Raw genomic sequence first — 21,366 nt, forward strand, 5'->3', positions numbered from 1 at the left:
TCGTCCCATCGAGCAGGCGGGTTCTCCCGGGCCCGCCTCGGGCCGGTCCTGGCCACCACGCACCTGTTCCTTTGGGAAAGCGGGAGGCTCCATGTCACCCTCTCCGCGTCGCCGCTCACACGGGGGATCTCCCTGTCGGGCGCTTGCGGGGCGACCGTGGCGGTCATGCCCCGGGAGGCCCTGCCGGCTCCTGCCGCTCGGCGCTCCGGCTACCCAGGCGCGCCACGGAGCAAAGCTCTCCCAGAGAAAGATGCGCCATAAAGGCCGTTTAAAAGCGTTACACGAACCAAGTAAACCTCCCGACAGCTCCGTTGTGAGAGGCTGGGCTGAGACGGAGCGCGGAGCTCTGCACATTCGATTGCTAATTATTGTCCTCGACTCTGCGCTTGTCGCCAAGGCCGCTGGGGTGAGTCGGGCCCGCCAGCTCGAGGGGCGCGTTCGCCGGCTGACTCGCCGTGGGAATCAGGGGTGCCCGGCCTGTCGGCTCTGGCAGGGTGGGGAACAGCGGGGTCGCTGCGATTCCAGCTCCTGGTGCGAGTCTGCCAGGAGCTAAAGGCGCCGCAAGGCCGGGCAGAATTGTTCTCTTAACTCGCCTGTTTCACGTTAGATTAGAAGCGAACTTTTTTACCACCGAGGCTTGAAAATAAAATAAAAACAAAGTAAAACAATTATCAGGAAACCTACAAATCTCTCTCCCGATAAAATAATTGATTCGCGTGCAAAGTTCTGAGCCTCTGCTGACAACTGACATTAGGCTAGTGGGGAAATGAACTGCAAGGGGCTGCAGTGGTCTGTGTGCCTTTGGGTCTCACATGTAAACGAAAACAACATGCAGGAATTGTTTTCCCTAACATCGGGGCTAAACGCGAAACGATTTTTCTTGGTGCCGGCTGCCCGGGGCCAGCCGCGGGGCCGGGAGAGAATTCAGCGCCCGAACAGTCACCCGCGGCGCCCAGCAGACACGCGCCTGCCCCAGGACTGTCCGGATCTCTAGCCAGGGGGAATGGGTCGTTTACACTGTAGTCGCCAAGTCTGGTGAGAATACTCGGGTCTCCCGCGCCCGATTAGTGCTTGTCTGGATCACAGCAGCGCCCAAAACCCGCTCAGTCATTGCTTTTAAAACTCGCAGCACAGTTGCCTCTGTGAAATATTCGTGCAGCAAGTGATCGATCGAGATGAAATGTGGGGCAAGGGAAAGAAAGGGGGAGCCTCCAGCTTTGGGTCATGCGTGAAATGAGCCCGGCGGGGAGCGCAGGCTACGCTCCTGTGGGAGACCGGATAAGCTGAGCCGCCAGGTCTTATTCACGGGGCTCCACGGCCCACAACTCCCTCCCCATCCCCCTTCCTTCATCCCTACACCCCCTCCTCCCTAACCCCACCGCCATCCCCTCTCCCCCTAACCCCACCGCCATCCCCCTTCCCATCCCCCTTCCTTCATCCCTACACCCCCTCCTCCCTAACCCCACCGCCATCCCCTCTCCCCCTAACCCCACCGCCATCCCCCTTCCCATCCCCCTTCCTTCATCCCTACACCCCCTCCTCCCTAACCCCACCGCCATCCCCTCTCCCCCTAACCCCACCGCCATCCCCCTCCCCATCCCCCTTCCTTCATCCCTACACCCCCTCCTCCCTAACCCCACCGCCATCCCCTCTCCCCCTAACCCCACCGCCATCCCCCTCCCCATCCCCCTTCCTTCATCCCTACACCCCCTCCTCCCTAACCCCACCGCCATCCCCTCTCTCCCCAACCCTACCGCCATCCCCCTCTCCATCATCCCTACACACACACACCCTAACCCCACCGCCATCCCCTCTCCCCCAATTCTACCGCCACCCCCCTTCCCACCTCCTTCCTTCACCCCACACAGCCCTCCTCCATGACCCCACCCCCTCCCCACCATCCCCACACCTCCGCCTCACCCCACACCCCATCCTCGTCCCACACCTGTGGGGCGGTGCAGCATATTTCAGTGCAGGGTCTCCACCGCCGGGGCTGGAGAGAGTGCAGGGTGGGATCTCCGCAGACTGGGGGGTGGAGGGGGGGAGAAGGGAGCCTGATCCGTGCTGGGCTGCCTGACCTGATGGGGCCGAAGAGGTAGAAAGGGGCCAGGAGCTAAAGTCAGGGAGGCAGAGCAGCTCTGCTGGAAGCGCCTCTCCCTGGGGAGAGCAGCGGGCCCCCCAGCTCGCCACGCTCCAGGGCTGGTGCACTGAGAGAGCCCCACTTTAACCACCTGCACTGCCCCCAGCGCTGCCCTCCGGCCGAGAGCGCCTGGATGTCTGGGGAGAAGGCAAAGGAGTGAGCACTCCTGAGGGAGACCGGCTGAGCTGAGGACCTAGCTAGAGCCACGCTGGGCATCTGCTGCAGATTTCTCGGCTGGGAGCTTTGCATTCTACCCTCTTCTAACAACTAGAGCATCCTTTGTATCTGGCCTGTTCAACCGTCTGCTGAGTTTCTGCTGGGGAGAGGTTCCAGAGTAGCAAAGCGGCCTTATTTCCTGCAAGTCAATGTCCTAGCTCCATGGCTCTCAACTTCTCCACGCCACTGCACCGCTTTCAAGGCTCTGATTTGTCTTGCGCACCCCAAGTTTCACCTCACTTAAAAAGACTTGCTAACAAAACCAGACATACACATACAAAAGTGTCACCACCGCACTGTTAGGGAGAAGTTGCTGACTCTCATTTTGTCTGTATGAAATTCTAGCTTGTCCTGACTTCGCTAGTGCTTTGTATGTGGCCTGTTGTAAAACTAGGCAAATCTCTAGATGAGCTGAGGTACCCCCTGGAAGACCTCTGCGTACCCCTGGTTGAGAACCAGGGTGCTAGCCTGTCCTTGCCTTGATTAATTAATTAGTCTGGAGGCAGAGCTGTGCAGAAGAGCCAGGTGAGGTAAATCGGAAGGAGGTAAAATGACCTCAGTGGTTGAGAGACAGAAAACAAAGAGTAGGAATAAATGATCGCTCTCATCATGGCAAAAGGCGAGCAGCCCTGGCGCCCGCAGTTCCCTCCTGGACCCTGCCTTGTTTGACAGGTTTATCAGTTAACTGGGAAAGAGGGTGAATAGTAAGGAGGCAAAACTGGCAGATTACACAGTTGAAGTAAAGTCAATTTCGCGGAGCTCTCACGGTGCTAGGTGAACGGGCAGCACAAGGGCGGGTGAGATTCAGTGCCGAGCGTGGAAAGCAGTGCGCACGCTGGAGAGATTCATTGCAAGGAACCCTACAAGATTACGGGGTAATCACTCCGGAGCAGCACCTGGGTGCCACCGTGGAAGGTGCAATGCAAACCCCAGTTCCATGCACAGCAGGGGCCGGAAAAGATCCGCCCAGTGTTGGGCGGTAGAAAGGCTGACTCAGAAAAGTAATGCGGGACAGGTGACACTCGCGTTGTACACCCTCCCCGGGACAGCGTGAGCGGTTACGGCTACCCCATCTCGAAATACACAGAGCAGAAACAGAAGGGTTGCAGGGCCTGGGGACAAACACTATTGCAGACCTGGGTTAGAAATGCATTAGGGGCCACTGACAAAAACAGGACTGCCTAGAGAGGGGAGAGCTAAGAGACATAGCAGCGGGACAACAATACGTGGTCTAGGAAAGGCCGGGGCTCTGCTGCCCTTTTTCATAACGCAAGAACAAGGGGGAAGCCAATGGAAATAAGAAGGGATATTTTAAAAACTGATTGATGGAAGGGCTTTTTGAAACAATGCATAATTCGTTAGTCTGTGGAACTCCTTGCCACCACAAGCCATTGAAGCCCAGAGTTTAGAAGGATTTAGCAAAGAATTAGTCATGTACGCGGCTAAGGAGAACCTCCAACGTTACATCAGACGGGATAACAAATATAGGGGCTATAAACTGTCATGCTTCGGGGCAAAAGGAGTAGCAGACGGAGCCTAAGGAAGAACTAGGCGTAGGAGATTCACTAACTGTTCACGAAGGGGTGCTTGCCGCTGGAGGTAGGATTTGTCCAGCAGAGCAGTGGGTACCTGTTTTCCTAGGAGAGCTCGGTTGTGAGGCGTGCGCCCTTCTGGTGATGCCCTCTGGGCTGGGGCATGCCCAGCCCACAAGCGCGGGAGGTCGCTGGTGTCCGGCTGCCCCCGGGGAGGCGAAGGGGCCAAGCCAAGCACCGCCGCGCTCTCTGTGCGCACCGGCCTCGTCGCTAGTCTGAGCCTGCCCGCGCTGCCCGCAGATCTCTGCTTGCGCCCGGAGAGCGATTTGGGGTGGGGCAGCTGTGGGGTGATGCCAGCCAAAACAGGCGGTGTCCCGCTGCCCTGCGCTGCGCGGCGGCTCCCTGGGGCTCCTCTCTGGGGGGGGGGGGGAGGGGACCCGACGGCAGCTCCTCTCTCTGGGGGCGGGGGGGGGTCCCGACGGCAGCTCCTCTCTCGGGGAGGCGATGCGGAGACCACGAGATTCTGCGGATTTGCCCTCAGCAGCTCTAACGAGCTAACGGCGCATGCAAATAGCTGGCGCCTCGCAGCTTGTGCCTTTAATCCAGAAAATTGAGTCGTTCCTCCAGTCCCCCCCCCCCCCCCAACACCTACACAAGGCAGCGCAGCCGGGCGCCCGGGGAGTCACACTCTGCGCCCAGGGGTTGCTGGCGCTCCTCCAGGCAGTTCTGACGGCCCTGGCGAGGCAGCTTTCTCCGCAGTGTCCCTGCCCAGAAGCTGGTACCCGTGCCGCAGGAGCGCAGCGTGCAGCAGAGCCCCCGCCATAATTAAAATATGTCGAGCGCTCGCCCCCGCGGCCTTGTTCCAAGCTGCAGAGCCCTGCCTTGGCCTTGGCGTGTCTCTCGGCCCGCTTCTCTTCCCATTCAAGCCAATGGGAATTTCGCCATTAGCTTTGGGCCTGATCCCAGCGAAGACTTCGCTGGCCTTTGAACTAGTTCCTTTGGTGGGGGAGGTTTGGCACACAGCGTGCCAGGTCCTCTGGCACGGATCTGCTCCTTGACTGGCACTGGCAGACTTCCCCTCCCTTGCAGAGCCATGGACAGGGATGGAATTATCCAGTAACGGACCAGGAGTGTTTGTACCCTGGTTGTGAAATCTCCTGGTCACACTGCCTCCCCAAGAAACCAGCTGCTGGCATGCGAGCGATGCCCCGTCCTAGGGGGCCAGATTCTCTAGCGGTGTAAGCCAGTGGCGCTTCATAGCCCACTGCCAGGATTCAAGGGTTTGGCTGCTGGCTCTCTGCAGAGGGAGAGTTTCCCCAGGGGGCAAGCCTGCAGCCTTCTTTGGCTTCTGACCCCAGCTTTGGTGAGCTCTGCCTGTGGAAGGCCCTGGGCTTGGTCTGCAGGGCGATATAACACCAGGGGTGACTCTGAGTGTCTTTGTAACTCCTGGGGAGGGGGGTGCCTGATGGGCTGCACCTCAGGGCCTGCCCTGTGCCCCTTAGCCTGGCCAGGGCCCACTGGGCCAGCGCATGGAGGGCAGGGCAGTCCCGGTGGGACCTGGCACTGGGCAGGAGGAGGCAGGATGGGTACCCAGTGAGCAGGATAGAATCATAGAAGATCAGGGTTGGAAGGGACCTCAGGAGGTCATCTGGTCCACCCCCCTGCTCAAAGCAGGACCAATCAGCAGCTAAACCATCCCAGCCAGGGCTCTGTCAAACCTGACCTCAAAAACCTCTAAGGAAGGAGTTTCCACCACCTCCCCAGGTAACCCATTCCAGTGTTTCACCACCCTCCCAGTGAAAAAGTTTTTCCTAATATCCAACCTAAACCTCCCCCACTGCAACTTCAGACTGTTGCTCCTTCTTCTGTGCCTGATCCCCTAGGGCGTTCACATGACCGCTCCATCCCCAGCGCTTGGCCACTGCAGAGTTCGGGAGGCGCCCCAGGCCAGTGGGGTTTGCGGATCCCGCGGCGGGCGGCCTGCGGAGATTGGGGGGCAGCCGCGCCGGAGGTTTCACCGGCCCGCAGCCTAATTAGCCAAGCTCCGTGTCCCCAGCGCCCGGCAGGACACCTTCCCGGGGAAGCGCGGCGGGGAGTCAGTGACCGCTGCCAACCCCTGCAAAGCGCCCGCTGCCCTCGGCTCGAACCCTGCGCGGTGCCCGGGCCAGAGCCCAGGCCCGGCTCGCTGCGAGCGGGCGCTGCTCGGCGGGACCCAGGCCCTCCTTTTGTTCACAACCATCATTTGTGTGGAACAGCAAGTGACTCTATGGATCGGTCATTGGTAACGGCAGCTTCGTGGCTTGTTTACATGTGTCCCTCCCGTCGGAGGGAAACCGGAGCTGGCGGGATTACTCGTTGCCAATGACGGAGCTCGCTTCGGGTCCGAATTTACCGGAGCAGATTTTAATTGGTAGGAAACGTAACCCTGAAGAGCCCCATTTACTCGGCAAACAGTTTCACACCGTTCCCCGAATTCTTCCGCTACAATCCCGGGCCGCCGACGTGTGAGTGGGCACCTATGTCACAGGGCCCGATTTCTCCCGCTTGATCGGTGACAGCTGTTTTCTATTTGCTCTTTTTTAATTTAGTCTTCGGTGGAATGAACACCGGGCCGTGCACCAGTGGGCTTGGATTCACGTGGACAGGGGTAGTGTAGGAGGACCGGGCAGTCACAGAACCAGTCACAGCAAGGAGCATGCAAAGGGAATGAACGTTCCCGAGGGAGCTGGGAGGAATGGCTGCAAACTGGGAGAAGCTCGCAGGATCGGGGTGTAGCGGTGCCTTCGGGTGCAGAAATAGCTGCTGGGCTCCGCAGCCGCTGAGATTTTTAAAAGGAGAGGTCTGGACCAATGTCCAGTGAAAAGGGAATGAAAGTATCCCCAAGCGCCATTGTTAGAAGAAGCGCCGGGGGCGGGGTCTGACTCACGTCGGGGGAGCTGAAGGGAGCTGGTCTCTAGTCCCCAATGTGACTTGGCCGCCTGGAAGGGGCCCAGTGGCCGCCCAGGAGAAACGCTCCGCAGCCCGCATGGGGCGTGCGGGGTGCGAAGCGCAGCAGAGGCGGGCACAGACCTTATGGCCACAAAGTTCAGGCCAGTGACCACCCCGTCAGAGCGGACAGAAGCCCAGGGGATCCGTGTAGCAACACGCGGTCTGGTGTCGGGACAGAGACTTTCTAGGTTTCCTCAAAAATCCCCTTTTCTTGAAGGTTTCACAACTCAACGGGGACAGGCCCCGCGGTCTGGGCCTGGGCGCTGACGGGAGGGGTTTCCGGCGTGTCTCGCTCAGTGCAAGACAGAGGTTTATTGCGTTTACACGTACGCCGCTTGCCGTCAGGGATCTGGGCAGTTCGCTTTGTGTGAGGGTTTTCCCAGGCAGCGCCGCTCCTGGTTCCCTGTCACTGTTCCCTGTGAATTGCTGAAGCATCTGCAGGGAGAAAGTGGGAGCCCACAGATGAGCCCAAACTCTGTATCTTCGTTTCGCCAACCCAGACAGTAGGCTGGGGACGCTTTGCATGGGCCGAGCAAAGCGGGGAGCTGGGGGTGCGTCCAGGAGCCAGACACGGAGCGGGCACAGCCCCTAGCAATCCGGATCGGGTCGGGCTGCGCGAGCGGCTGGACTCAGCCAGAGGGACAGCGGTGAGCACTGAAGGAAGCGATTTTACAGGGAGATGAAATAGGAAGAAAAGTTAAGATAACTCGACGGGCCTGATGGAGCCAGACGGAGCCGACACGCGCCGCCCCCTGGCCCAGGCACTGGGGGGAGGCGGCGGGAGGAGCTCGGCCCCGCGGACCCCCTTGCTCTGCTCAGCTCGGGACGAAGCCGTGGCATGGCTAACGCGGCAGTTCGTGCTCTGGGATGCTCGGTCCCTGCTCCCTCCGGCGCTTGCCTCCGCCTCCGCCTCCGCCTCCGCCTCGGAAAGGCCGGCGGGACCTGCAGCGCCCCCAGCACGGCGCGACCAGCACATGGGCTGCCCGGCTCACCCGCCGCCGACTTCTCGTGGAAATGCGAAGACACCCCGGACACCAACGAGCCCGGCCCCAGCCCGGGTAGCGGCTGGGTCAGATCTCCCCAGCCAGGCCTATCCTGCGGCCGGTCAGCAGAGGGCAGGCTGCTCACAGGCCGGCCCCACACCGGTGCCCAGAGGGTTGGACAATTACAAAGGCAACCAGAGCCGAGACTAATGGCGGGCACACTCACACACACTCACACAGAGCCGAGACTAATGGCGGGCACACTCACACACACACACTCACACACACACAGAGCCGAGACTAATGGCGGGCACACACACACACACACTAATGGCGGGCACACACACACACAGAGACAGAGAGAGCAGAGAGTAATGCACACCCCCCCAGAGACTAATGGCGCGTGCACACACACACACACACTCACACACACACACAGCAGAGACTAATGGGACACACACACACACCCCCAGAGATTAGTGGGACACACACACACACACACAAGAGGCCAGTGGGGCACCCCCGCCCCGCACCGACACACACACGCAGAAGGCTCATGGCGTACCCACATATGCACAAGTTTCACTCGCCACGAAGGCCCTTTCGGCACATTCCGGGCCGGTAACACGGGCCCAGCCCAGCCGCTCACTCGCTCTTGTCTTAGGCCGGGGCCTCGGGAATGATGCTCAGAGTTGTGTATTTCTCGCCCAACTCCCTGCAGAGCGAGAGATCCCTCCCGGTCCCTGCACACAGCGCCGGGCCTGCGCGCACAGAGCCGCTCGGTTCTGGTCTCGTTTGGTTTTATTTCGATGATGGATTTTTGTGTTTTAATTGTTTGATTTTAGTTACAGACTTTTAATAAACCGCCTTCGAATTGTTCTCAAGGCGGCCGCCCGAGCTGAACACGGCCTGTGTAATAGTCACACACTCACACGGTGAGACGGTAACAATTATGTGGTCTGATTTCTATCGGAAAAGTGACCCCGACCAGAGCCGGAATTAACTGAGCCCGGACCGGGGACTGGTCCCCTTTCCCTCTGACTAATCCCGCCGCCCAGTTGCGGAGTTTTAATTAGAAGTTAGGGAAACTCTTGGAGTGAGGCGAGACCGGCTCTAATTTTCCCCACCATTGTAGGAGATAATTGTGGCTGGAGACTGCCGAGCAGCCCCCGGCAGGATGGGAACCGTAAACAATTAATGCAAAGGAGAGGGTCTTTCTGCGCGGCAGAGCTCTGAAATCCAAGCAGCTTTCCTCTCAATCGCAGAGTTAAATAACCCAGGATTAGTACATTGTCCAAGATAAAACCCCACAAGCCTGTTCCCAAAACCCCTTTCCGAAAGATTGAGCTAAACCATAATCGTGAATTTCTGTGCGAACCCAGCGTCCGAAGGGCTTTGCCTGCAGACCCACAAACGGAGCAGCCAGTGGCCGCCCTTAACACTTGTCCAGCTCATTAAATACCAGTGCGTTGGGAACCCGACAGAACAGCGCTCGGGCCCTTCCCTCGGCCGCCACAGCAAGCCCGGAGCCAGGGGAACAAACCCCACATCGAGTTCTCGCCAGCCGAGCGTGGCTTGCTCTGGCGATGGGGAGGGATCGCTTGCCGCGCAAAGGAAGGGGAGACGGGGGCTGTAGCCGACCCTGACACCCGCACGACGCCGGCACATTATTTGTCTTTTATTGTTTGCGCGTTTCTCGTTAGGGAACCAGCAATGGCCACAAGGCTGTAATTCAGAGGCAGCCCAGGGTTCAGCTAGGCCCGGCGCAGCACGGCCGCACTCGGCGGTTCTAACGCTCCCCGGGCAGGGCTTCGCCGGCCCGCACAAGGCACCTTGGGGAACCGACTCTGCGGGGCCGCGCTCGGCCATTCCCAACGTACGGAACTAAAGACCAGAAAACACCCGCTGGCCGCGCCAAGCACGGTTCTCGGGAAGGTGTAAACGCGCCCAAATCGACCCCTGGATTCGCTGCGCCGCAGCCCGCGCGCTGGGCTCCCGAGACTCGAGGCTGGGTAGGGCCACAGGGAATTAGTGCCTCTCCCCCGTCCTAGTGACTCCCCTCCTGCAGACGCGTCCGAGCAGGGAGGGGGCCGGGAGCGCAGCCCTCTGGCACTGCTCAGCCTGCGCGGGCCAGCGGGCCCGGCAGCTCCAGCGCTTCCCGGCCCCGAGGTGACTAGCTCCGCCTGCGGCCCGTCGCCAGGCCCTCGGGCCTCCTGCCCCGGCATCTGCGGCTCTCCAGCTGCATTAGCCCGGGACCCATAATCCCTCTGAAGCAGGGAGCGCAGGACCGAGCCCCGCAGCCGGTGCCGGCTGGGCTAGGGCCAGCCACTGCTCTGCCCAAGGCAAGGCCACGGGAGGGCACAGAGCGCTGGTCCCCAGCAGCCCAGGCCAGCGCTCCGCCGGCTGCGGGGGGATGCGCTCAGGTTCTCTCCAGAGGTGGGCCAGGCGGGCAGGAGCCCGGCTCTGCCGCGAAGGCCAGGCCGTGCGGGATCTGCTGGCATTTCGGCTGCCAGCCCGGGCCGGGGAAGGCGGCTCCCGAGCACTGGGCGCAGCGGGGCTCAGGGGCTGGAGTCAGCCCAGCCTCCAACTTTGGCGCGGGGGGAGCCCGGCGGGATCTGTGGCTGTGTCTCCTGCCAGGTCCCCAGCCCGGCTCTGCCCGCAGCCAGGGCTCCCCAGCGGGCGGCCGTCGGGGCTGCGCTCCCGCAGGGTCCGCGGGGAGGTGCGGCTCTCTGCCAGCGCCTCTCGGCCGGGCCCGGCGCCAAGGGGCCGCGGCTCCGGTGCCAGGACAGAGCAGGGGCGCCTGTGTCCGGCAAGGAGCAGCCAGCGCCGGGCCGTCGCGGCTCTGCTGGGGGCAGGCCCCGCTGTTAACACCTCCCCAGGCACAGCTGCCCCAGACACACGGGCGGGAGAGGCGGGAGCGTGGGCCCCTGGCCCGGCGGCGGAGGGCATAGGCAGGCCCAGGGTCCCGGACACGCGTGGCGGGGAGAGGCTCCTGCAGCCGGTGCCCCCGGGACAGGCGCGCTCGGGCAGCCCGTGGGGCAAAGCCCAGCTCAGTCACAAGCCGCGTGGCGCTGCTACCTACCCCAGGACAGGAGGGAGGGCCCGGGGCGCGCTGCCCGCGCGGGGCCGCTAACTCGAGTGGGTCGCTCCAGGCAGCTCTGGCTTCACTCTGCCCCCCGGGTGTCTGTGGAGCCGCAGGGCCCCTCTCCCGGCCGGTGCGGCGCTCCCGAGAGCGCAGCCCCGGATTGACGCGGCCCCCGCCCTTGTCACCTGGCCACCCCCGAGCCGCGCGCACCTGGCCGCCCCCGGGGGGCTGCGGGGGCTCGCTCCGGCGACGGCACTATTTGACGTCGAGGAGACGGATCACCGCGGCGCAGCGATACCGGGAGCGCCAATGGAGTTCAAATGTCAGCAAGTTTGAGGAGGGGTGAGGCGGCTCCCCTGGTGGGTGTGTTCCTCCGCCGCAGCCCCAGCTCTAAACGGAGCGGCTCCTCGGGAGGCGGCAGGGCACAGTGACTGGGGAGCGCGCCCGGGGAACCCTGCAGCCCTGCCCTGGACCGACGGCGGCGCCCGCCGGCCCCTGCCCCCGGGAGGGCCCTGCCCCCGCCCCGGCCCCGGCCCGCCGGCAGGTGACCCCGGGCCGCCCGCGGGCTCTAGCATGACCTGACCCGATGGGCAGCCGCCTCCGCTCCGGCCCCTGCCCCGCGCCTCCGCCAGCGCAGCCCGGAAACGCGCCGCATGTCTCCCCGATAAAAATAAAAGCGACTCCCTCCTCCCCGCTGCAGCGTGCCCCGCAGCCCGGCCCGCCCCGGCGCTGAGCGAGCCCGGCCCCCGCCGCAGCCTGACTGGTGCTCCGGGCCGCCCATGGATATTGCAACAGGTCCCGAGTCCTTGGAAAGGTGCTTTAGCCGGGGCCAGTCGGACCGCGCCAAGATGCTGGACGGCATTAAAATGGAAGATCACCCCCTGCGCTCGGGCGCCGCGACCTTAGGCGTCTTGCTGGGTGAGTGGCCGCGGGGGTCCGGGCTGTGCCCGAAAGCCCAGCGTCCCGCCCGGGACTGCGCTGCCTGCCGGAGCCCGGGCTGGGGCCGTGGCCGTGCGAGAGCACGTTGGAAACAGCGTCTCCCTCCCGGGCGGGCGCAGGACTTCGCTCGCTCACTTTGGCGGGATGTGTATTTTTTAAATGACCGGGAAAAAAATAGTGCTTAAAAAGCGCACGCCTGCCGCAGAGCCGAGCGGTGCCGTGCCGGGGCTCGGCCGGTCTCAGCCCGGGCCCCCGCCGCCAGCGCTGCCTGCCGTTCGCCAGGCTCGCTCTGCAGGCTGCAGGGACCCTGCTGAATTTTTCTCGCAACGTCCCGAGGAGGTTTCGAGTTGAGAGGCGAGTGGCGAGCAGGAAAGCCCGGGGCGCGGGGCCGCGAGCGAGGCTGCGCCACGCAAACGAAATCGCGCCGGTTTAAGTTTACTTCGCGATGTTGCTCCATGGGAGCCGGTCCCCGGGTCGGGGGATCCCGGAGCCGCTGGCCCAGCTGCCGCTGCGCCCCGGGTGACGCCGCCGTGTCCCGCCTGGCAGAGCCCGTGCTGGGGCACAGTTCGAGCAGTTCAGGGGCCACCCCGGCATGCCTCTCACCTCCCTCTTTGCTGTTTCCTAGGGTCAGAGTGTCAGAACCAGGCAGTTTGCGAGGGCTGCCAGCGGCCGATCTCAGACCGTTTTCTGATGAGAGTGAACGAGTCTTCCTGGCACGAAGAGTGTTTGCAGTGTGCCGTGTGTCAACAAGCCCTCACCACCAGCTGCTACTTCCGGGATCGAAAACTGTACTGCAAACAGGACTACCAACAGTAAGGCACCCTTCTCCCTTTGCCCCGCACGCCTGCCCCCCGGGGCGCTCAAGCCACCTTCTCGCCGGGCCATACGCGCCTGCCGGGCCTTACACTGGGCAGAGGGGACGGAACGTGCTCTCCAGGGCCCAGGGTCCCCGGGAGCCTCTCGCCGAGTTCTGCTGCCTTGTTGGGAAACGCCAAAAAGTTTTCAAACGAAAATCAGAAAAAGCCCCTAGTCGGTGCGGTGATCAGAGAGCGCCCAGCCAAGAACCGCGCGCCCGGACCCCCGAAAGATTTGTTACGGGTTCAAAGGGCCAAGCTAGAAATGTTCGCGGGGTGTTTCCTAGTCACGGAAAAGAAGTTAAATACTCCGCTGCCCATTTAGCAAAGGGAGTTTGTACCGGGTGGTTGTATAAATGACAAATAATACCTTGGTTGGTATCCGAGTGACAAGGGGGGTATTTCGCTAGCGCCCCCTCTAAATTCGAGCTCAAATCGTTTGGCGTTTGTGCCGGTAATTCGTACAGGTTTTACTGAAATGCACCGTCGGTAAATAATTGTAGGATTTAAAAACAGAAATGCCCTTTCAATTCAGTATAACATTCTCCGCGTGGCAGTTTTAGGTATTTTGAATAATTTAATCTTGGTTCTAAAATCAGTTTGTTCCAAACATTATCTAAAACCCCCCGAAATAAATAACACCGTGGGCAGCTGAAGTGAGGAAGGTAAAAGGCTGGCATTGCCCGGGGAGAGTCCGAGGCACGGGGTTTGCTCTGGGTGCAGAAGGGAGCAGTGTAATCTCGGGGAGGCTTTTAGCGAACGGGATTTGTAGTTGGATTTTTAACACGGGAATTAAATCCGAATCGTCGGGCTGTTGGGTGAAGTGTTAGCTGGATTTTTAACTGGCCTTTTGTTGCGAGATAACGAAAAACCGTTCCTACGAAACCGTGCGAAGTATCAGCAGCCCCGTGTTGTCATTAGAGAAAAACCAGCACGCTCCGGGGACGGCTGAATAGGCTGGGCCAGCTGCTGCGGGCGGAGGGGACGGGGCTGGCCCGGGCCCGAGGGCAGGGAAGCCGGGGGGAGGAGGCCGAGCGAGCGGGTAGGTGCAGAGAGACTCGAGCATGTTTGCTCACCTGGCTGAGGGGCCAGAAAGCGGCTGATCTCCAGCCCGGCCTCGCTGGCCGGTACCGGGGGGAATCGCCCCGGTGCCCCCGGCCGCCCAGCACGGCCCCGCCGCGGCTGTGGGTCAGACACACACGAACCCGCCGGCCCCGGCTGGAGGGCGGCTTTCCGCGGAGCGCCCACCTGCCGCGCTTCGCGCCCACCGGTCCCCGCTACCCAGGAGGGGCCGGGGCCGGGGCCGGGGCCGGAGGGGGGCCGGGGCCGGGGGCAGCGGCGGGGCCGGGCCCGGCGTTCGCAGCCCCCGGCTCGCTCCGGCTCCCGCCTGCCACGGCGCAGCCTGCGGGCCGGGCTCAGCCGCCGGGCTTCGCCGGCCAAGGAGCCGCCGGGCGGGCTGCAGGGTCACCCCGGGCCCACGGCTCCTGCTGTCCCCCCGGTGGCAGCGCTAGGCCCCAGGCCGGCCCTTCCTGCCCGGGGCCCGGGCGCTCCAGGCGCGGACAGAGCCCGGGGAAGCCGCCCCGGCCGGTGCCACGCAGCGGGGCCTGCCCCCGGGTGCCCACCTCTGGGCCGGGCCTCGGGTCACTGCCGCTGTCTGGCGCCCGCTCGCCAGCCCGGCCATGCAGCCGCTGCCCCGGGCGTGCGGGCCCTGCCCGCCGCGGGGCCCCGATGTGCAGCCGGGGGCTCCCCGCAGCGCGGCGCTGGGGACAGGGCGCGGGGGCACGCAGCCCCTCGGAGCCGGTCCCTGCGGCCCGGGAGCGGAGCTGGAGGTCGCCCCAGCCGGGCCGGAGGCTCTGGGGACGCCTCCGATGCTGGGTCAGTAGCTCCCGAGAGACTTGACTCTGGGCTCCCGCCTCCCGAGAGACTTGAGTTTATTTATACTTTTATTCCCAAAATGTCGGGCTTCGTATGAAAACCGGCCTGCCCCAGCAGCGATGCCCTTCTGCCACGCAGAGTTCCTGCCCCGCTTAGCTGTTTGGCCTCCCCTGCAAAAGCCCACTTCATGCTTGTCACTAAAATTTAGGGTCCTTTTTGTGTCGGGAGGGGGGTGAACATGGGCACTTCAATCACTGGGACATAATATGGCTCTGCTAGAAGTCTGGCAACAAACAAAGAACAACAACTATTGGTTTGCATCAACTTTTGTCAGGCATTCAGCAGGCTTCCAGAAAGGGCCTGAAGTGGCTTAGTGGCAACAATGTGCATTTCATAGCTACAGCATGAAAATCCATCTCCATGGAAACTAGTAGTAAATGCTAACATGACATGCTGAGTATAAATATTGTTAGGGTTATAACTCTTGTATGAATGGCCTAGATAGATGTCCCCCTCTTTAGGAGTTACAATAGAATGTGTAATTTCCTACTGCAGCCTTAACCAATGTGTTATTAAAGAAGCTTCAACAGACCCAGATACTGCGATATGAAAACCAATAGCTGCCTACGCATTCTCCTACTGAACTGCACTGATTTGTTTTGGGGGGTTTGGTTTTAACAAGTATTAATATTTTCACATATTCCCATTTGTAACAGTTACCGAGAATTTAGTTTAATAGAGATGTCAGATCCATGAAACATCTGACTGTATAGATAAACAAGGTACTTCTCAGGATTTTTTTTGTAATTAAGAAATGCTTCTTTGGATATCCACACAAAATTGTTTGAAATGTAAGTGTTAGGAACAGCGTGCAGGAGATGATTCCCTTTGCAGTCTGTGTAAAATAACAGCGTTTTGCAAAAAGGCAATATCTTAGAAAGCAAAACAATGGACTATCCCTTTGTGAAAAAAATTCTTTGTTAGAAGAGAAATAAATCCTCTTTAGAATTTTAGATATTATCAAAGGCTTCTAATTGTATAGGGGGAAATGGGGTGTCCAGGCTGACTAGCAATAAAAAGATATCAACATGTTAGCCTTTGTTGAATCACAGCACCTAGTGTGACATTACATGGTAACCTGCTGTGTGTGCCCCCAAGGACTGACAGCAGAAGTAGTTAATAGTAAAGAGGGGTGGGGGGAAGACATGTAAATGGTAAATCAAAATGATTTTTTCCCTGACATTTTATTAAATTTGAAAGATAAAGCATGTGAAACTAAACTGATAATGTTCCCATTCTTCCTCTGGCAGCTGTGTTTTAGGCTGTTGGAAATCTTCTCTTATTAGTAATTCTTGTTAATTAAAGTGTAAAAATAACTCTACACACCTTCTGGTCATGTGGTGTGTACACAAGTTTTATCAGCAAGAGTGTGGATGGTTGCATTGCCCATATGTGGTGAAGCCATGAGTGAGTTGTGCCGTCATCTCAAATGCATGCCGCTACAAACCTTTACATCCCGCCAGAACTTGCCATGATGTGTATGCACACAGGTTATTAAGAGATGCTTTTTAAAAAAATTACAGCTTGAGGGATATGAAAAATAATATCAGTAAAGTCAGATGTTTGTGTTACCCTAAATCCTATGTACATTCATGGCTCAGAGAAAAAAGAAAGATTTCCAAAATTTTCTTAATCACTAAAAATGACTGAAAATAGCTTTTCTGTATGTAGTAATGTAATTGAAAGACCAGATTTCTCCAGAACTCCCGAGACTATAATCAAGTGCTATGTGTATCTTTGGAAATCACGGGTCTCTTCTTTCCAAAGAAAGCAAGCTTCTGAAGGGTCAGATATCAGACCTTAAACCTTCCACAGGGTCAGGAATTATTATTGCCTGTCCTCTTGTAATTTGGGGTTTGGGGGGAAAGGAGGAAACTTTTTTTTTCTGGTGGGTTGATTTTCTCTTTTTAAAATAAAAATGGTGTCTGTTTGCAGCTGTGCTTGGGTTTGAAATGTTAGAATAAATCCTGAGGGAGATGGATTAGTGGCCAGGGTGCAGAATGAAGTGGTCAAAGGTGCATGATAAATGCAATGTATTACATGAATCTCTCCACTACATCACCGGCTGCATGTCTGTGACTTTGTGTATTTCAGCATCTTTTTTATATGTTTAATTCTATAAATATTTGCACGGGGTGGATAGTACAGACCGATCTTTTGATTTTGACATTAAATACTTATTTTGCAAAAATTTTACATGTCTGTTGGGGCAGGGGTGCATTTGATTGCAAGTAGTTTAAGTGAAGATAACACAGTGCTACAGCAAGACACTGATAGCTGGATCTTGCTAGCCTAACTCAAGCAAAACTGTTGAGTTCAATGTGAGCTTTGCCAAAGTAAGGGTGACAGGATAGGGCCCAAAGGTGATACTTTGGACTTGGAAAAACTTAGTTACCTGCTGACCTACAGAAACATAGTGAATACTTATCAATCATAAAAAAACAAAAACAGTGTTTCAGCTTTTGCAGCAGTAAAATCTAGTGCTGGTTATTTGCTCTAATGAAATTACTAATTGTAGTATTTACAGCAGTGTTTTCTGCTACAAAAACATTGGTAATTATAAACAGCATAATGTTTTCCTATTTAGGCTCTCCTCCCTTCATTTAATTGTGGCTATATTTTTCTGCTTTGCTGTGATCTAAGTGTTTGGGGTTGCATAAATATTGTCTTATTTCTTGCTGCTTGGTAATGTTCTGTAATTGTACATCCAGTTTTAATCTTTTAAGGTGTAGTGGTTGATTCAGCTTAGTTGCTGTATATATTCTTTGTAGAACAATGCTTACTCTGATTGTAGCTTTGAAAATAAAGGTGATGAAGGAATTCGTGTAGACAAGGAATACAGTTGTAAATGAGGTTCAGACATAATAGCAGCCAAACAGCCACATTAGTTAATATTCCATATTTTTCACGAATTGGTTTTGCATTTTGTTTAGGGAAAGAAAGGGAAATATTTAGATTTTTATCAAAAGTACCAGGACGTATCAGGCATTGTATTAGCATTCTGAGTCTGTCCTGGAAAAGAAACACTGCCACTGATTTCTGGCGTGTGTTGATGCTGTTCTAGATCTCCGGGCCTTTCTTTGTCAGTGATTATGCTGATTTTTTATGTGAAATCAACAAGGGTCAGTGCATGATTAGGAGGCAAGAGAAGTGCAATGGGCTATCATTGCTCCACTCGATTCTAGCCTTTCTGGAGTCTGAAAATTCTCTCTGGTGAGTGAGATAGTTAAACTGGTATTTTCCAGTTAAAATAATTTGTAAATTGAAAGCAAAACAAAACAGAACTTCTTGGTAGCAAATGTTTCCCATTTTTGTGAATGTTGTTTTATTTTCCAATAAGAAAACATGTATACCCTGAGAGAAGTTTGTGATATTTAGACAAAATTCAGGGCACAAGAGGTGACTTGGGCTCTCGGATTCAGCTACATGTAGAAGGGACCCTAATCATTTACTAACAGAAAGATTCTGTTTGTTCTTCAGTTTCACAGTCTTTTAATCGGTGCACTCATCAGTACAAATTTTCAGAATCTGAACAAGCTAAACTTGGGCAGAGCAATGCCATCCCAGTCTGTTTCATTTACCTCTTCTGATAGATTGGCAGTACTCCTTGTTAGGTTGTTGTTAAGAAACAGCATAAATCCCGATCAAAGCTCAGAGATCAGGAGCAGCATATACATATGTCCAGAATATCAGATAATGATCCATTTATGGCATCCATTAAAATGCTAAAAAAGTGTTTTAAATGCTCTGGTACGTTTGCTGAAAATCTAAACATTCCCGTATATCGGATCAATCGGCCACATTAAAAATGTTTTGCAAAACTAGTTTTTAATAATACCTCCAAACAAGTCTGTTCCTAAAGCTGCATGAAACAAAGGCACGAGGCTTCAGGAGCTTTTAGGAAATGTTACTGTTATTTCTCCCAGTGACGTCACCTGAATAGCCAGAGACCAGGCAGAAAAACCTCAACTCGCTGCTGTGTCAGCAGGAATTCATCCCTATGTGACATGTATAAAAGGTTACAGAGAAGATAATTCCACAGGCTCTGAGAAAGCATGGTACCTGCAGAGCCAACAAGGAGACTAAGTTTTGGTTAAGAGGATATTTTTAGTAAATGTTAGCACAGAAATGGATTTCAACAGGGTTTGTTAATCTGAGGGGACATTTCTGTTTTTTAAAATATTAATTGAAACTTTTGTGGAGTTTTAAATTATTATTATTAATAATAATAATAACAATAACATAATTATACTCACCTATGGCAGAAAATATTATGGAAGACCTATATTGAATGTGGGTTATGTACAATTATATGAATTAGGAGTAATTGATAATTTCAGAGGTTTAACTGTTAATTATATACAGAAGGGTAACCAATACATAGAACATCCATTGTGAAAATATTCTTCTTTGAAATATATTGTTGATATGGATAGCTCATACTCTGTTAAGAGAGCAGGTGATTTTTTTTGGGGGGGGGCAAAATTTGAAACAGGTCAAAAATATACATGACATTATTTCAACAATAAATAACATACCATGGTCATGGTAAAATATATGAATCCTATTGTATTTTCTCAGATTAAGTATGTTATTGGTTTATTTCCATTCCAACTGTGTAACCTGTCCATATTCATCTCCACATCGATCAGCATATAAAGATTTATGAAGCTTAAAATGTTTGTTGCCACGGGGACTTGAAATATAGAGGGATAGTTAGTAATAATTAAATACTCTAAAGATAGGAAGGGTGAAATGTCCAGGAGAAAAAGATATTTTTAACATACTACAGTTTGATTCAAATTTAAGTGAAGAGTAATTTTCTTTACAAGACATGGTTTTATGAATATTTGTCTAGGAAGTATTTGCTTTTCATTACGTACCATACCTCATGTCATAATACAGTGAAGTAAAACATTACTGTACTTAATAATTGCCCTAATATTTGAATGAAGTATACAGTATGTTCATTCTGAGCTTAAGTATGCATTCCTGGCACACTTACCATACATGCAATGGGAATTTTGAGTATACAAGGAATGAGGATTGGGCCCTGAGTAGGTGTAATGAAATATAAACATAATCTCTCTTTCTGTGTAATGTGTATAAATGTGCGTATACCTGCCCTACACACACACACAGATATACACTTCTGCTGATTTGCCAAAGAAAGTAATTTGGGGAGCTTGTAAAATTATTCTTTAGCATTATCATGCTAAAGGGCAGGCAAGTCGATTTTGTGCCTCAAAATCTTCTGCTGTTCAGTTTTCATGACAGTTTTGCAGGGCTTGTAAATGTCTGTATAGCTATCAATAATGTTTCATAATTTTATTAGAGAGTGATTTTGTGCTCTTTGGCCTGAATTAGATCGTTGTGTAGAGGAAGTAAAGTCACAAGTGGGCTGTCGATTTTAACCCCTAATGAATGACAATAAAAAACATATAATGTTGGCTTCCACTATATATAGTTATACCAAACCAAAAGGGGTGTCTGCAAAATAAGGTGTTTCGTATACTTCTATCACACAAATCAGAGGAGGAAAATGTATCATGCTATTTATTAAGTAGTATGAAATAAAAACCAGTGAGCAATGAATTATGCAGTAATTTCTAGTAAAGAAAAACAAACCACGTATTTCTCTTGGATGGTGAGGTATAAAGGTTTTCTTGGCATGTTTTTGAGATGACTGCTATACTCTCAAAGCAAAGTTTGACTCCTAAAGAAATGACAGTCTCTTGTTCACTCCAAAATATAAAAAGAAGCACACGTTTATTCTGACACAAAGGAAAAGGTTAGTTATGCATAGTGTGAAACCTGACAGCTGAGTTAGCTAGAGGCCAAATTCTGAAGTCAGTGAAGTTGTTCTGGATTTATACTGGTGTAACAGAAAGCAGAAACTACCCTATCTCTGTAGCTGACTTGAAATATAATAAGTAGGCAGCTAACTATGATAAAATCTATTTGTAGGACAGGAGCCTGAAACTCTACAATGCTGGTATCAGATGCCTAAACCTATTAATTAAAATGCATTTTTTTTAAAAAAAGGATAGTATGGGAATCTCATGAAAGCCAGAAGTGGTCTCTGAATTAAGACATTTTTTAAAATGTATCAGTGAACCATGTAGAAGTTGGCTCCCAACAGCAGGAGTTTCGGCAGCATTGGTAACATTTGGGAAATTAACTCCGGTTTTTCTCTGTGAGAAATTGGGTAAAAATATATTGATCGTTGTAAGGTAAATGCTGAAAGTGGCCAGGCTAGGTCTCTGAGCCGAGGAAGCAGAACATAGGAGATAAGAAGGCAAATCATTTTAGGTCAGAACTAGCTGAACTTTTGGTTTTAAATAAAAATCTCTATAGTGTTTATATTCTGTGTACTAATAGGCAAAATCCTGCTTGCCCTGTTCAGGCACATTATCCCATAGTTTCTGGATGCTTCTTTAAATTCAGGATCAGTTTGAGGCGGATATTTGATTGTCCGTTTTGTTTAAAGCTAGTAACCCTGCTTTTGTTTTTGAGTTCCTGGAATTATTTTGGCTAGACTGATATTTCCTAAATGCAATGTAGGGTCTGGTTTTGTGGTGTTTTTGGTTTGTTTGTTTGTTTTTGTTTTTGGTATGTCTGAAATTGCTTAGAGCATTGCACCTTACCCAATCGGCACGACTAATGCAGTCAAGGAGATTTGGCCCAGGCATTG

At 54.5% G+C, this 21,366-nt stretch overlaps 1 protein-coding gene across 1 annotated transcript in view; it reads left to right on the top strand.

Annotated features, from left to right (window-relative positions):
* Positions 1–11,539: 11,539 nt before the first annotated feature.
* The window catches only part of LMX1B (LIM homeobox transcription factor 1 beta), a 128,652-nt gene continuing 118,825 nt past the window's right edge, over positions 11,540–21,366 (top strand). The window contains exons 1-2 of the mRNA XM_084650007.1: positions 11,540–11,862; positions 12,509–12,695. Coding sequence (XP_084506133.1) covers positions 11,724–11,862; positions 12,509–12,695 — 326 coding nt within the window. The 5' untranslated portion in view covers positions 11,540–11,723. The remainder of the gene's footprint in view (positions 11,863–12,508; positions 12,696–21,366) is intronic.

This window comes from Lepidochelys olivacea (assembly GCF_965140295.1).
Source record: "Lepidochelys olivacea isolate rLepOli2 genome assembly, chromosome: 16".
Lineage (NCBI taxonomy): Eukaryota > Metazoa > Chordata > Testudines > Cheloniidae > Lepidochelys > Lepidochelys olivacea.